This window comes from Adiantum capillus-veneris, chromosome 13 (genome assembly GCF_014529385.1).
Source record: "Adiantum capillus-veneris isolate H3 chromosome 13, ASM1452938v2, whole genome shotgun sequence".
Classification (NCBI taxonomy): Eukaryota; Viridiplantae; Streptophyta; class Polypodiopsida; order Polypodiales; family Pteridaceae; genus Adiantum; species Adiantum capillus-veneris.
The window spans coordinates 58,949,915-58,963,911 of record NC_140943.1 but is presented as its reverse complement, the minus strand read 5'-3'; the positions used below and the strand labels follow the sequence as shown (position 1 = coordinate 58,963,911).

At 42.6% G+C, this 13,997-nt stretch overlaps 1 protein-coding gene across 1 annotated transcript in view; it reads left to right on the top strand.

The window, feature by feature from the left end:
• LOC147444076 (uncharacterized) overlaps positions 1-11,514 on the top strand; it is a 46,423-nt gene extending 34,909 nt beyond the window's left edge. Inside the window, exons 2-4 of the mRNA XM_086526815.1 lie at positions 10,317-10,500; positions 10,632-10,804; positions 11,127-11,514. Coding sequence (XP_086382941.1) covers positions 10,381-10,500; positions 10,632-10,804; positions 11,127-11,223 — 390 coding nt within the window. The 5' untranslated portion in view covers positions 10,317-10,380 and the 3' untranslated portion in view covers positions 11,224-11,514. The remainder of the gene's footprint in view (positions 1-10,316; positions 10,501-10,631; positions 10,805-11,126) is intronic.
• The last annotated feature ends 2,483 nt before the right edge of the window (positions 11,515-13,997 follow it).

Below are 13,997 nucleotides of genomic sequence, written 5' to 3'. Positions count from 1 at the left end.
ATGACCTTACATTGGCACAAGTGGCACACATGCAAGAGTTGATGCCATAGATCAGGCAGCAAGAGAAAAGGGGAAAATCGCCTTTTATAGAGGAGGGAAAGTAGTGGTTCTGGAAAAGCGCTCATCATGACGGTGCGAGATGTATGGGGCGACGCTCCGGATAGCGGCGTGGAATTGTAATGGATCATATAGGCTTGATGTAGGTGCCTTTGAAGACAGCTTTAGGGACAGAGACATAGTTTTCTACTCAGAGACACACCGGATACCGGGACAACGTATGCCACATGTGAAGGGTTATTTATGGGAAACAACTGGTCGACCAGACAAGAGATCTCTACAGGGTAGCCGGGGTTCAGGAGGAGTAGCAGTCTTATTTAAAGAGGAGTTGAAACCACTACTACAGATTATCAGGAAAGATGAGCAAGCAAGGTATATGTGGGTGAGAATGAGAGCCGAGACAGGTAGATTTCTATATATCGCTATATGCTACTTCCCTCCGAGTACCTCAGTCTACTCCTCACCTAAAGGACAATCCCCTTTCTCCATATTGAATAATGACATATTTGAGTTCTCTAGAGATGGAGACATCGTTCTCTTAGGAGACTTTAATGATAGAACGCCCAACTCTCAAGCAGTATTCTATGATACTTCTGAGGAAATGCTCAGAGAAGTGGATTTATCACAGAGAGGGCTTACTAGAAACTCACAAGACAAAGAACACACTGAATATGGGAGACATCTCATGGAGATGGCAACTATACATGGTTTGGCCATACTTAATGGTCTAGAGAATTTCCCGTTATCTGGGGGATTCACATGCTTCCCGCACAGGCATGGGGCCAGTACAGTGGATTATGTCATGACTTCACCAAGCTTTATTTCTAGTATCAAGGACTTTATGGTGGGACCCAGGCCGGTTGGGATTGCAGTGGATCATGCTCTATTGACCTTATCAATCTCCTTCCAATACAATGCCTCTCAAGTACAAAGGAAGAAGACACACACAAGATATACTTTCACGCCAGAAACTGATTCACTCTATGTGGAAAAGATCTATAATAGGACGTGGGCAGCTGAGCCAGTATATATTGTAGAGGAGATTACTTCTCAATTAGCAGAGATACTACATGGAGCAGCACAAGAGGCATACCCACATACTCAACCTGATCAGAAGAGAGGATCTGGGAACACGCCTCAAAACAGTTGGTATGATGAGGAATGCAGAGAGACGAGAACCCAAGTCCAGAAAGAGCTTACACTTGGGATCATCACATATAAGCAGTCTCGGATTGCTCTTCGGCGTATAGTACGTCGCAAGAAAAGGGCATTTTTAGCCAAACTGGAGAAGGATTTATATCAGCTCTTCTTGAGTCAGGACTCACATGAGGCCTGGCGCTTATTTCGCGAGCACTCACCGCATCCGACGATCACTTCTCCTGAGATATGGGGTCAATATGTAACATCATTATATATGGTTCTGGACAGCCTCCATTACCAGATCCGCTAGAGCCATGCCCTGCTACTAGTACTTTCTTTACTACGGAAATGGTGGAAAAAGCCATTGATAAGATGAAGACAAGAAGAGCATATGATCATGAGGGTTTAGTAGCAGAACATCTGATCCATGCCAGGGATCTACTTTCAGAAGTCCTTGCTCGTCTGTTTAATCGGGTCATGTGTGAAGGATTCCCTGAATCTTGGAAATTATCTACTATCGTACCTATTTTCAAGTCAGGGGATCCTATGATACCCGGGAACTACCGTACCATTATGGTAGGTCACACTTTGACCCAACTGTACGCATCCATTCTTGAACAAAAATTGAGTAGATGGGCAGAGAATGAGGGCATAAGGGCAACAGGACAAGCTGGATTCAGAAGGGGTTATTCCACTTTAGACCATATTCTTACGCTCAGAGCCATTATTGAGGAAGGAAGAGCAAACGGGAGAAGGATGTATTGTTGCTTTGTGGATTTTCGGAAAGCTTTTGATACAGTACCAAGGGCCAGACTGATGCGTAGGATGCAAGAGTTAGGGGTCCCCAAAGAGATTATTTGGGGGATCATGGCCTTATACGGATTAGTAACTGGTTATGTACGTACTCCAGAAGGGGATTCCGACGTTGTTCATTCCACCGTTGGAGTAAAGCAGGGATGCCCACTGTCCCCTACTTTATTTGGTATGTACATAGATGAGGTATCAGATTACATTGAGAGAGAAGATGACAGGGGTGCTCAACTTGCCGGGTCATGGATCCCTTTGCTGTTGTATGCAGATGATATTGTATTGATAGCAGAATCACCAGATGGAATGCAGAGGCAGCTAGATGCTTTACATAAATTCACGGAGGACAGTGGACTGTCAGTAAACTTGGGTAAAACCAAAGTTATGGTGTTTAACACCACACCGCAGTGGGTTAGGAGATCGGCACCTACATTTGCATATGGCCAGGATACAGTAGAGTACACAGATGCATACACATACCTTGGGGTGGTATTTGCAGGACCGAAGTTTACTCTTAAGAAAGTAGCGGATGCTAGATTATCTAGAGCCTCTGCGGCCTTGGGAGGGTTGGAGAGGATGTGTTCACAAGTGCAGTTTCAGGAACCACGAACAAAACTGTGGCTCTTTGATACTATGGTGGCTTCGGCTATGCTTTATGGGGTCCAGATTTGGGGACCATCTGTGGATCAGGATAATTGGAAGTCAATGGAGAGACCTTTGGTATCTATGATTTCCCAATTGATTAGAGCCAAGGCCTCCGTACCACACGCGATTACCCGAGCGGAACTAGCGGCCCCTCCGATAGAAATTGAAGCTCTTACCAGATCAGTGTCCTTTATGCATGGTTTGTGGGATACAAATAACTGCCGATATACTAGATTGGCCCTCGAATCCTCTCGACAATTGGCAATGAAAGGGGATACATCATGTTGGTATGCGCAACTGTCATCGTGGTTTCAGAGACACGGGTTCAGTATGGAAAGATTACCCCCCTTCCAATACTCACTTGAGGCTCCATCACTGGAAATTACACAAACGGAGATTAATAAAATCATCCGAGAGGATCTTATACAGTTGGATACTAAGAGGACATGGATAGACCCTACACAAGAACTGGGCACGAAGATGGCCCACTACAAAGAAAACTTCCTACAACTATATGAAGATGGATTTGTGATTCGCTCGAGTTACATGGATACCCACCTGTCTCATGGTTTGAGATGTGCTATTGGTCAGATTCGTACATCCTCACACCAGTTGGAAATTGAATTTGGCAGATTTAGGGGAATCCCACCTGAAAGCAGAATTTGCAAGTTATGCGGAATGGAGCCGGAGACAGAATTACACTACATATGCCACTGCAAAGTATACTACGAGATACGTGGGCGTTTTCACTGCCTCTTTAAAGAAGGCTTTGGACCTCTAGATAGAACCATGCAATACCAAGATCAAAGATGCTTAGGCTTGTACCTACTGGAACTACATCGGCACAGGGATAATCTAATGAGAAGACAAAGAGCACTCACTACAGCCTCAGAGGCAGATCACAGATTTCTTCGGATCGAGTGAAGGAGGAGTGGAAGGGGAAGCAGGAGGCCAGCAGCCAACACAAAGGAGTACTCACATTCATACCAAAGGCACCCTAATTGACAGAGCGATTGAGCTTAGGAAATCGAGACGACCAAGACCAAGAGGCAGAAGCACACTTCACCGGAGGAGACTACAACAAAGGATTAAAAGCATTCTAGCCAGACACCCAGAATGCTCCTAAGAAGTTTATTTAATACTTTGTGTTTAGTTTTTCACATTCACTTTCACACTTTTCACACCTAGTACTTTAGTACTAAGGTACCCAGACATTGTAACAGATTCACCACTTTGTATCAGTTTGGTCTCATAGGTCATTCTGGCCTTTTGAAGACGTTAATATAACATTTCATTTCATTTCTCTCTCTCTCTCCGTGTCCCTCCCCTCCTCTCAAGCTTTCAAGTCTATACGACACACATTGGCAATAATAAGGTTGAATGGTCTTCAAATCAAGTTTTTTGTGAGTATTAGAGTCAAAGGACTCTGACACTACTTTTATTCAAACACACAGAGCTTAAAATTACATTATTTGGGTGTTTTTATACCTCTCATTTTGCGTTGTTCCCGTTCTGGACTCCTCGCCGTTCCCCCGCTCCACAGGGGATCCCGTCGCGATTCCCCCGTCGCCGTTCTCGTTCTGCGTTTCGGGTAACTATGGCTCAAACTCCTCGGATGGCCAGGAGGCTCATCGCAATCACCTTGGACGCCATCTCAGGGTGATAGTGTCGGTGGACAGAGATCGAGTTCGTTTTCGAGGGCAATTTGGGAGAACATTGGCATGCAGTTGCAGTTCTCATCATCATTCGACCCGCATACAGATGGGCAATCTGAGATAGTCAATTCAGTGGTTTTGGATTTATTGAGGTCTTACATCTCCGATCAGAAGACTCAATGGGAAAAATATATACCTTTGGTGGAATTTTCCAACAATAACACCGTTCACTCTTCGATGGGGAAGGTGCCATTTGAAGTAACCGAAGGTGCGAAGAAGGTCCCTCCATTTCTAAGCACCAAGGACAAGATTTTTGAAGCGGATTAGTACACGAGGGATTTGGACAGTGCTTTTGCCAAGGTTCGTGAGGCTCTAGAGAAGTCTCAAGCACGGCACAAGAAGGCAGCAGATAGACATAGAGGTGACTTGAAGTTGAAGGAAGATGATTGGGTGTTGTCACGTTTTGAGAAGGCACGCCTAAGGAACGTGGCATGTCCATAAGTTGTCCCAACTTGGAGGGCATTTGTCAACAGGGCCGTAGGGAAGTCTAAGGATAAGGTAAGTAGGTGTGTCTTGTATGGTACAGTCTCTAGGGATCAATTTGGAAGACGATGGAATAGGAGCTACCGTTCGGATGCACTGGGAAGAGCAATTGTCAGACCACAAATCCGAAAGACGACACAACCACTGAAATGGCCAAAGAAGAACATCCGCCAGGATACTGATCGCACTGTGGGCTAAAGCACACCATCCAAAGCCACAAGAAATGGGCAAGGGAAGGTCTGGAAGACACCATGCATGGTACTCGGTTGAATGGAGCATCGGTAGCAAACCGAAGATAATAACTTGGAAGCCCCCTTTGAAAGAAAAGTATCCTAAGAGGTATGCTATGAGGTAAGAACTGTCTCGACTCTCAACCTCACGTCGAAACAAAGCAATCAATGTCACTGAAAGCTCAGAAGCTCAAGCTGAGAACTCTCCCCAAGATAGGAAGTTCCCCTTCTGCTCTATCTTGGGAAAAGAATATGAGAATCACTTGGGTTCTGGCTTTTTTTGCGATTCATCACAGAAGCTTCGGGGATATGGTTGACGAGTACACCACATATCTTGACTTTGCTGACATTTTTATCCGGATACAGAATGGGGAGACAGTTTCAGGCTATTCCATACGAGATGGCTATTGATAGAGTGTCATTTTCCACCTTTTACAGGCCACCGTGCCATGAATACCACCTTGAAGGGTGTGGAGCGTTACTTGTATTGGCCAAGGCTTAAAAAGAATGTGGATGACTTTTTTCGTTGTTGTTTAGTATGCCAAAAGGTCAAGTTTGACAAGCATAAGGCACATGGACTTCTACAGCCTTTACCCATCCCCGTCCTTGGGAAAGCATTGCTATGGATTTCATCTTTGATCTCCCCAAGACTCAAAGTGGGCACGATGGCATTTGGAGAGTCATTGATAGATTTAGCAAGCAAGCTTACTTTATTCCAGTAAAGAAGACAATCAACACTGATCATTTACCGAGATTGTTTATTGCTCAAATTTTTCAGTTACATGGCATGCCGGAGACGATATTGTCGGACAGAGATCCCCGATTCACGAGTTTGTTTTGGAGGGAAATTTGGGAGAACATTGGTACGCGGTTGCAGTTCTCGTCATCATTCCACCCACAGATGTAAATAGGCTTTCCCTTATTGTGCTTCATCTCTTGTGCGAGAGCAATCGCTACCGTCTTGTTGAGATCAAGTGGATCGAGTACCTCGACATCAAACTTGATATACTCGTCCAATCCATAAAGGAATGCCTCCTTGCGCTCAGCAGGTGCCGAGTTGCAAAACACGATCAGAGAAAGACATAACTGGCATACCATTTTGCATTAGGTACCGCGCCAATCGTCCTTCAATCGTGCTAGGTACTGGGGTGGCATAAACCGCGCCTTGAGCTTGTCTTGGAAGTCGGTCCAATTGAAGGAAAGGGGCGCGTCTTCGTTGGCTGCCTCTAGGTGTGCGGTCAAGTGTGCCTCTTGCCATGCGTGGTACCAATTAATGGCATCACCGGCAAGGTACATGGTTGTCGTTAAAACCTTGCTATTTCCTGTCTTCTTAGTTGTCGCAAAGTAAGCATTAAATTGATGCAACCAAGAATGAATAATAGTAGCATCCATCTTACCGTCATACTTATTGAACGTCAACTTCTCGGTGACGAGGTTGTTGGAGTCCGAATCTTGGCTGGCAAACTCTTGCATGCGTTGGTCTCTCTGCGCTTTACGCTCTAACTCCAAGGCCGCTCGTTTGTCTTCGGCCGCTACTTGTTGGGCTTCACGTGCTTACTCACGCTCTAGCTCAATAGCTCCCTTTCTTTCTTCGGTCGCCAAGCGCACTTGCTCACGCTCACTCTCCAAGGCTGCCCTTCGCTTTTCGGCCACCAAGTGCGCTTGCTCGCGCTCACACTCCAAGTTGGCCTTTCTTTCTGCTTTTCTTTCTTCGCGATCGCGATCCAATTCTGCTTTTCTTTCTTCGCGCTCGCGATCCAAGATAGCCTTTCTTGTTTTGCGCTCGCGCTCCAAGGCAGTGCGTTGCGCTTCTTTTTGTAACATCATGTCCATCATCGTCTTGACCAAAGCCTCCATAGGATTTGGTGCAATCCTTGGCGTAGATGGAGAAGGGGGAGGGTCAGAAAAACCTCTTGGTGGGGAAAATTCTTCTTCGCCACTTCCATGCTCATCACCTCCATGTGAAGTATCCATTCCGATTCGGGTAATGACCATACAGTGAAGTCTTGGGTTCTTAAGTTCACGAGGAACTTAGGTTCTTGTGGTTCTTGGGTTCTTGAGGTTCTTCTTTCTCTTGCAATCTGTGTTAGAGAAGAATCTTCTCTTACCTGAGCTCTTCTCTTTCCCACGGGCACACCCCTTGGCAGCCATGTGCTCACACCAAGGTTGCTTTTTCCCACCTCACGTCGATTGGTCGGCCGCTAAGTGCACCGTCCGCGCTTAATGAGCGAAAAGAGAAACAAGGGGAGGCTGGACAAGCTCTTCTTTCTTGGGTTTCCTGTCACACTTCAAAAATACGATTAGGAATCGACACGCTCAAGTGGACTTGGGTTACGTGCGACCACAACAAGCAAAAAAAATTATGTGGTTCTTTCCTTGAGTGATACAGAATACTACCAAAGCTGTGATACCTATGTAAGGTGCAGCAGATGTGAATGTTGAACTTTGCTTAAGATGAGTGTTCCAAACTGTGCTCAAGGGTTCCTTGTACTTATGGAAGGGAGAGCCTTCCGTTCCTTTAGTGAGAGAGTGCAAATGATCACAAAAAAAGTGGTAAACACTGTGAATGAAGGTGCTGAGACTGAGAGATAGAGAGAGAAGAATACGACACCAGAATGTTGTCAAATCCTCCTCCAAAGGCTCCACTCTCTATGGCGAGAGCAGTTTACTATTGATTGCACAAATCTCTACAATGCAATGGACTTGCCGACAATGTCGACGACGAGACAGGCTGAAAACTGAAAACGCTAATGGCTGAAATTTGCAAATCTTGTATCTGCTGAATTCTGACTCTATGTCGGTGACGACGATGCGCTGAAAACGCAGATGCTGAAATCTGTGAATAGCGGGCTAAATCTGCAAACGCTAGCTGATCTGACCGTGCCGCGAGGATCTGCTTCAAGAAGGTGAGATCTGCGAGGTTTGGGGGCTGCAGTATGGAGGCTAACTACTGAAAATGCAAAACGCTGATGTTGTGGGCTGAATTGTTGCGGAGAATCTGCAAAGCGCTAGTGGATTTGCAACTTGCAAAAAACGCGAGGGTTGTTGCAGTAAAAACGCCAAATAATCTGTCGTGAAGTGCTAACGCCAAGCTGATCTGCTGACTGCAAAACGCCAAGACTGATCTGATGAAAACGCTGGGTTGTCCTTGATAAAAAACGCTAGGCTGTCTTTGGTGACTGGAAATGCTAAGTTGCCTGCCCCGGGGGTCTTGCTGAGAAGGTGCATTGTCGAACACTTCGTCCTTGCTGCCTCTTCTGCCAAAAAGTGCTAGCGCTAGTTTTCTTATATAATGACTTACCAGAATTGCTGTACCCAGTTTCCCAACAAAGTCACTTATTAATAATAAGTGAAAAATGGCTAAAATAGGAAAAAATAGATTTTGTGCATTGTAAAATGCTCCTGATGGTAATGTTGATGATCATGCTGTGTGCAACCAGAGGATATGCATCTACTCTAAGTGCCTAGACATGCACGGTCTGCGAATAGACTCACAAAAGTGCCATAACACTTCCTAAGATAAGCTAACTGAACCCTTGTCATAAAGTAGCTTGTCCACATGCACATAGGGTTAGATGTGCACGTGACAGCAGACACATGGGAAATCGGAGATAGCCAATTCAGTGGTTTTGGACTTACTGAAGTCTTAGATTTTCGATCAGAAGACTCAATGGGAAATATATTTTCCTTTGGTGGAGTTTGCCTACAATAACACGGTTCACTCTTCGATGGGGAAGGCGCCATTTGAGGTAATCGAAGGTGCTAAGAAGGTCCCTCCATTTCTAAGCACCAAGGACAAGATTTTTGAAGCCAATCAATATACGAGGAATTTGGACACTTCTTTTGCCAAAGTTCACGAGGCTCTCGAGAAGTCTCAAGCACGGCACGAGAAGGCAGCTGATAGACATAGATGCGACTTGAAGTTGAAGGAAGATGATTGGGTGCTCTTACGTTTTTAGAAGGCACGCCTAAGGAAATGAAAGGGAAAGGAACGGCTTTTTCCAAAGCTTACCATGAGGTATTATGGCCCTTTCCAGATTCAAGAAAAGATAATTGATGTATTCTTCAGACTCAAGTTGCCAGACACTTGGAAGATTCACAATGCTTTTAGCAAAAAGCGCTGCTGTGCTGACGTGGCAGGCCGTACGGAATAAGGCAAATTGCACTGGCTGATTTGGTGCTAGCTTTTGGAAGCCAAATTGCTTTTGAATTTGGAAGCTTTCATGTATTGCTTTTCCCATGGCCAAGGGCCTTCAAATAAGTCTCTGGGCTCTCTCTGGCTCACTTGTGTTGACGAGCCGGTGAGTAGAGGAGACCCGCTGGCAACTGTAATTTTCTCAAGGATTAAAACAAAAAGAAATACTGAAAGGGGTGCTAGTTTTTGGGGCCAATCTCTTTGGGCACGGAACAAAGCCAAGCCGTGTCGGCTCAAGTGAACTGTGAATTAAGTGTAAAGTGTTTTAAAGTGATTCTCTCTCGTGTGTCATGCCAGATTCATGACTTGGGATGTCCAAGTTTGTTACAAAGGCTTGTGCCTATATTTATGAAAGGGGACCTCACCTTGGGGTGGTACTGTGTACCTGTACAAGTGCAACCTTGTGGGCGTGGCGGCCTAGGGACATTCATCGTGTCCTTTTCTCTCATCCCCCCCCCCCCCCCCCCCCCCCTCCTCCCCAAAAAAAAAAAAACCCTTTCAAACTGATGAAGATGAAAAACACGAAGGCTTTTTCATTTGTGTGTTCTACAAGTGAGTGTTTTTGGCATGTGTCACGTGCACATCTAACCTATGTGTACGTGGACAAGTTGTTCCTACTTGTAGGGTTTAGGAAGCCTAGGAAGTGTTCTGGCACCTTGTGAGCTTGTGTGTAGGCCGTGCATGTCCAGGAACTTAGAGTAGCTGTATACCCTCTAATTGCACAACCGAGGATCATTAGTATCATGATATAGTACCAAGCATGAGCATTTTTTAGAGCATTGAACCCTTTTTGCCAAAGTACACATTTTTCACTTATTAATAAGTGACTTTTGTTGGAAAAGTAGGTAGGAAAATTACGAAGAAATTATAAAAAGAAACCTAGTGGGCACTCGATAGAAGCAAAAGACAGAAGGCATGCTCAGTACACAAGTGTGGATTGCAACCATATAGCTTGCCCCAGCTAAACTGATACCTGTTGGCATTTATAATGTGAATACAAAACTTGCTTCCCTACAAAAGTTTTCATAACTTAAAGATTGGCAGGTATTGGAACTTTGGAGCATGAGATCCTACATGGTTTTATTCGGGCTTCAAGTATCATGTTCAAATGAGTCTTCACAAGAGCTTGGAGAGTATAACCATGCAGTTCGGCCAAATTCCTTCGGTGATCGTCAATTTTGCATCCCTTGAAGAGGCATGCAGAAGCGTGGGGCGCATTTTAGTGGAGGTATGTCAATTTTATTGAGTTTTCTTTAGTGTTCTTTTGGGTGCAAAGGTGGTTAATTGATGTTATCATCTTTTTGTATCTTTTAGGTTAATCGAGGTGGTTTTTTTTGTGTGTTGTCACCTTTTTTGTAGGCCATTAGTGATCTCTTGAAGGAGGATAAGTTGCTGGCACCGCCAAATGTGATGTTTATAGAGTATGGGGAGGAGGAGGATTATGATGAAGAGTTATATGTATGGGAGGCATGGGTGGAGGTAGACCCTGTGTCTCCTCGAACCCTCGAGGCATGTGACTTGACGCTCATCAGGTAAGTTTTTATTATATGAAGTTTCTCTCTTTTTAGTAATTTTGTGTGTCTATTTTTTTCTTAGATAGACAATTGATTTTATACATACATACATGTATATATATATATATATATATATATATATATATATATATATATATATATATATATATATATATATATATATATAGAGAGAGAGAGAGAGAGAGAGAGAGAGAGAGAGAGAAGCATATTTACCCGTCTCACTTTACATGATTGTGATTTAGTCTCTGTTTTTTGTGGGAGCCTAAAGCGTTTCACACAAGCTTTCAATAACTGTTTTTATTGTCCTTTCTTAATACAGATGTCTTCCAAACTGCACGAGCATGAGTCGAGAGCAAGTGCAGAAGGCCTTGACGCCCTTCTTTGGTCCTGATTTCCATATACCAGACATTAAATGAATTGAACATGTTGACGGGCCATTGTGAACTTCTATAGCCCTCTTTGATTGTACCCCTCCCCATATGTTTGGAGATGATATATTATGTGATGCTGATACATACCTACCTGCTCTAGGCACCCTCACAAATGGATGTATCCTTTTGGTCTTATAGGTCATTTTGGAGTTTTGAAGACTTCAATATGACATTTTATATCATTTCACTCTCTCTATCAGTGAAGTTTGGTAGATTGGTTATCCCAGTTCCCTCTTGAATTACAGGTTTTGAGTTCAAGGCTTGTCACATAGATCTTTGCGGTCTCTTGGGACGGCTCCTATGGTGTTGAAAAGCTCTTTTCTTCTTCTTCTCTGAGAGAGAGAGAGAGAGAGAGAGAGAGAGAGAGAGAGAGAGAGAGAGAGAGAGAGAGAGAGAGAGAGAGAGAGCTCACATGGTCCATTGAAGCTCCGGTGGAAGTCCTTTGTATACACACACAAAAAGGGAAAACCCTTGGCTTTTTGAGAAGTTGGACACTATGTTCAACAAGATAAACCTATAAAGCAACTTTTGAGAAGCTGGACACTATGTTCAGCAAGATAAACCTATAAAGCAACTTTGTCTAGCTTGGGCTAAAAAAAAATAAAAAATTTGAGTCTATATACATGTTGTTGATCTATATACCTTGCTCAACTCATTATTTTGAGAGATTAGGGAATCTTACCATTAGGAATTTGGTAATCATGATTGCCAAGAACTTGAATTCAACTAGGTTAAACAGCTTTTGTATCACATTTTTAAATAAAAGGTCTTGTTCATGTTTTCAAAGAGGATCCTAATCATAAGGCTTACAATATCCATATTATGACACGGGAGAAACAAAAGGTTTATTTATGAAAGATCTTGCTCATTTTCTAAACAAAATTTTGATTTTTAGGTCTGTTTTAAAACATTAATGAGGAGTTTGCACCTTTAAAAGGTCAAAAGGTGACAACATTAAAAACAATATTTATTTTAAAATTGTATAGCAACTTTTTACTAGTATATAAAGTTGAAAATTTGGGAACAATTATTCTTTAAAATATATAATCATTGCTTGTCAATTTGCATGTAAAAAAATGGGAAAAGTTAGCGATCATGAGTGATAACTCGGATTTTAGTCTCAAGAAATTTGTACCATAACCACAATTTTAAAGATAATGGTTTTCTTGTGATAGTAATGATCTCTATTTGATATGAGCTAAGAACAAATGCCTTGACAACGTTTGTAATGTCCTTTCAACTCCTCAAATACGAATGCATGTTTGAATCATCAGCATAGTGTAGTCATCAAAACAAAGTGGTGTGATCTCAATAGTGGCCCCTTCAATATAATCTTCAACTTTAAATATTCTTAGAATTGCATGTTAATTTTTTTTCTTCAAAGGACCTTCAAGGACATCAAAGATTTAGAATTTTCAAGTGGAGCTATTTTATGAAGTTCATAACTATTTGAAAAAAACCATAGACATGGATATTCTTATAAGATCCTTTTGAGATCCAAAATTGTACCTTTTCATGAATACAATTTTAAATTAGTATGTTTGAAGTTTTCATCATGAATTGTGCTTATAGACCACATTGTCTAAAAGAGCTCGAGTTTGAAATTTACTAAATGGAGCAATCTCTGTATTTTGTATACTTAATGTTGTGTTGTTATTCATCCATGTCATTGTTTTGGAAAACATTGTAGCTCTCTAACAAGCCATGCCTTTATTTGCAAAGATCAAAGAAGAAAAACAGTGTGGATGCTACTGTATCCATTTCAAACATGTAATCCGATAGAATACAATAAACTATAAAAAATTGAAAAATCAAAACTACTTTATCACCTTAAAAAAATTGGGAGGGTTTGCATACGATTGAGAGTGAAGGGAGATAGAGAACATGGGGTTGTGGGATACCCTTGGACAAGACAACATCGAGACTTGAATTGGACACCAACCACAAAGTGTTGTTTTAGACTAATCAATGTTATCTCATATTCACATGTTCAAAGTGTTTTTTTCTATGAATCACAAGGGTTTTATCAATTTCACAATTTAGACAAGCCACCTGCTGGTGGGGCGTGGTGACCTCCAAATAGTCCAGTGGGTAAATCTATTAGCCTGGTGGAAACTAATAGCACGATAGGCATGCCTCAAGGTGGCATGATAGACTACTGCGCTACATATATGTGGGTCTTTTCTCCCATAGTTCTTGGCAAAGATTGATTGAAATTGAAGATTAAGAGTGGTTTGATAGATAAAATACATGTACAATGCAATTTATTTCTTTTCAATTTTATTTGCTTTGGGTCTAAGTTCTAACAATTCATTTGCAATTTCTATTGCATTGTTGAGTTAACCATTTGATGAGCTTTCGGCAAATGGTCGTTCACTCGACCAGTCCTGTCGTTACCCAAGACAAATGGTTAACTCAAGTTTTTTGTGATTCTTTGGCAAGATTTTAGTAGGTGGTTGTTCACTTGACTAGGTCTACCATCACACAAATATAATGAATGGCTTGTTTTTTGGTAAGCCTTTGGCTAACCTTCAAAGATGGTCGTGCATTTGGCTAGGTATGCTATCATGCAAACCAAATGGGGAATCCATGCTTTCCAGTTTAACAAAAGGCAATGATTTGATAGATGGTCATCTTTTAACAAGGTATTCTATTGCTAAGATCTATGTTAAACTCTTACTTGTAAACTCCTACCTTGGAGATGCTCTGACACATGGTTATTAAATAGGCAAGGTCTGCTTTGACAAGTGGTAGGAAAA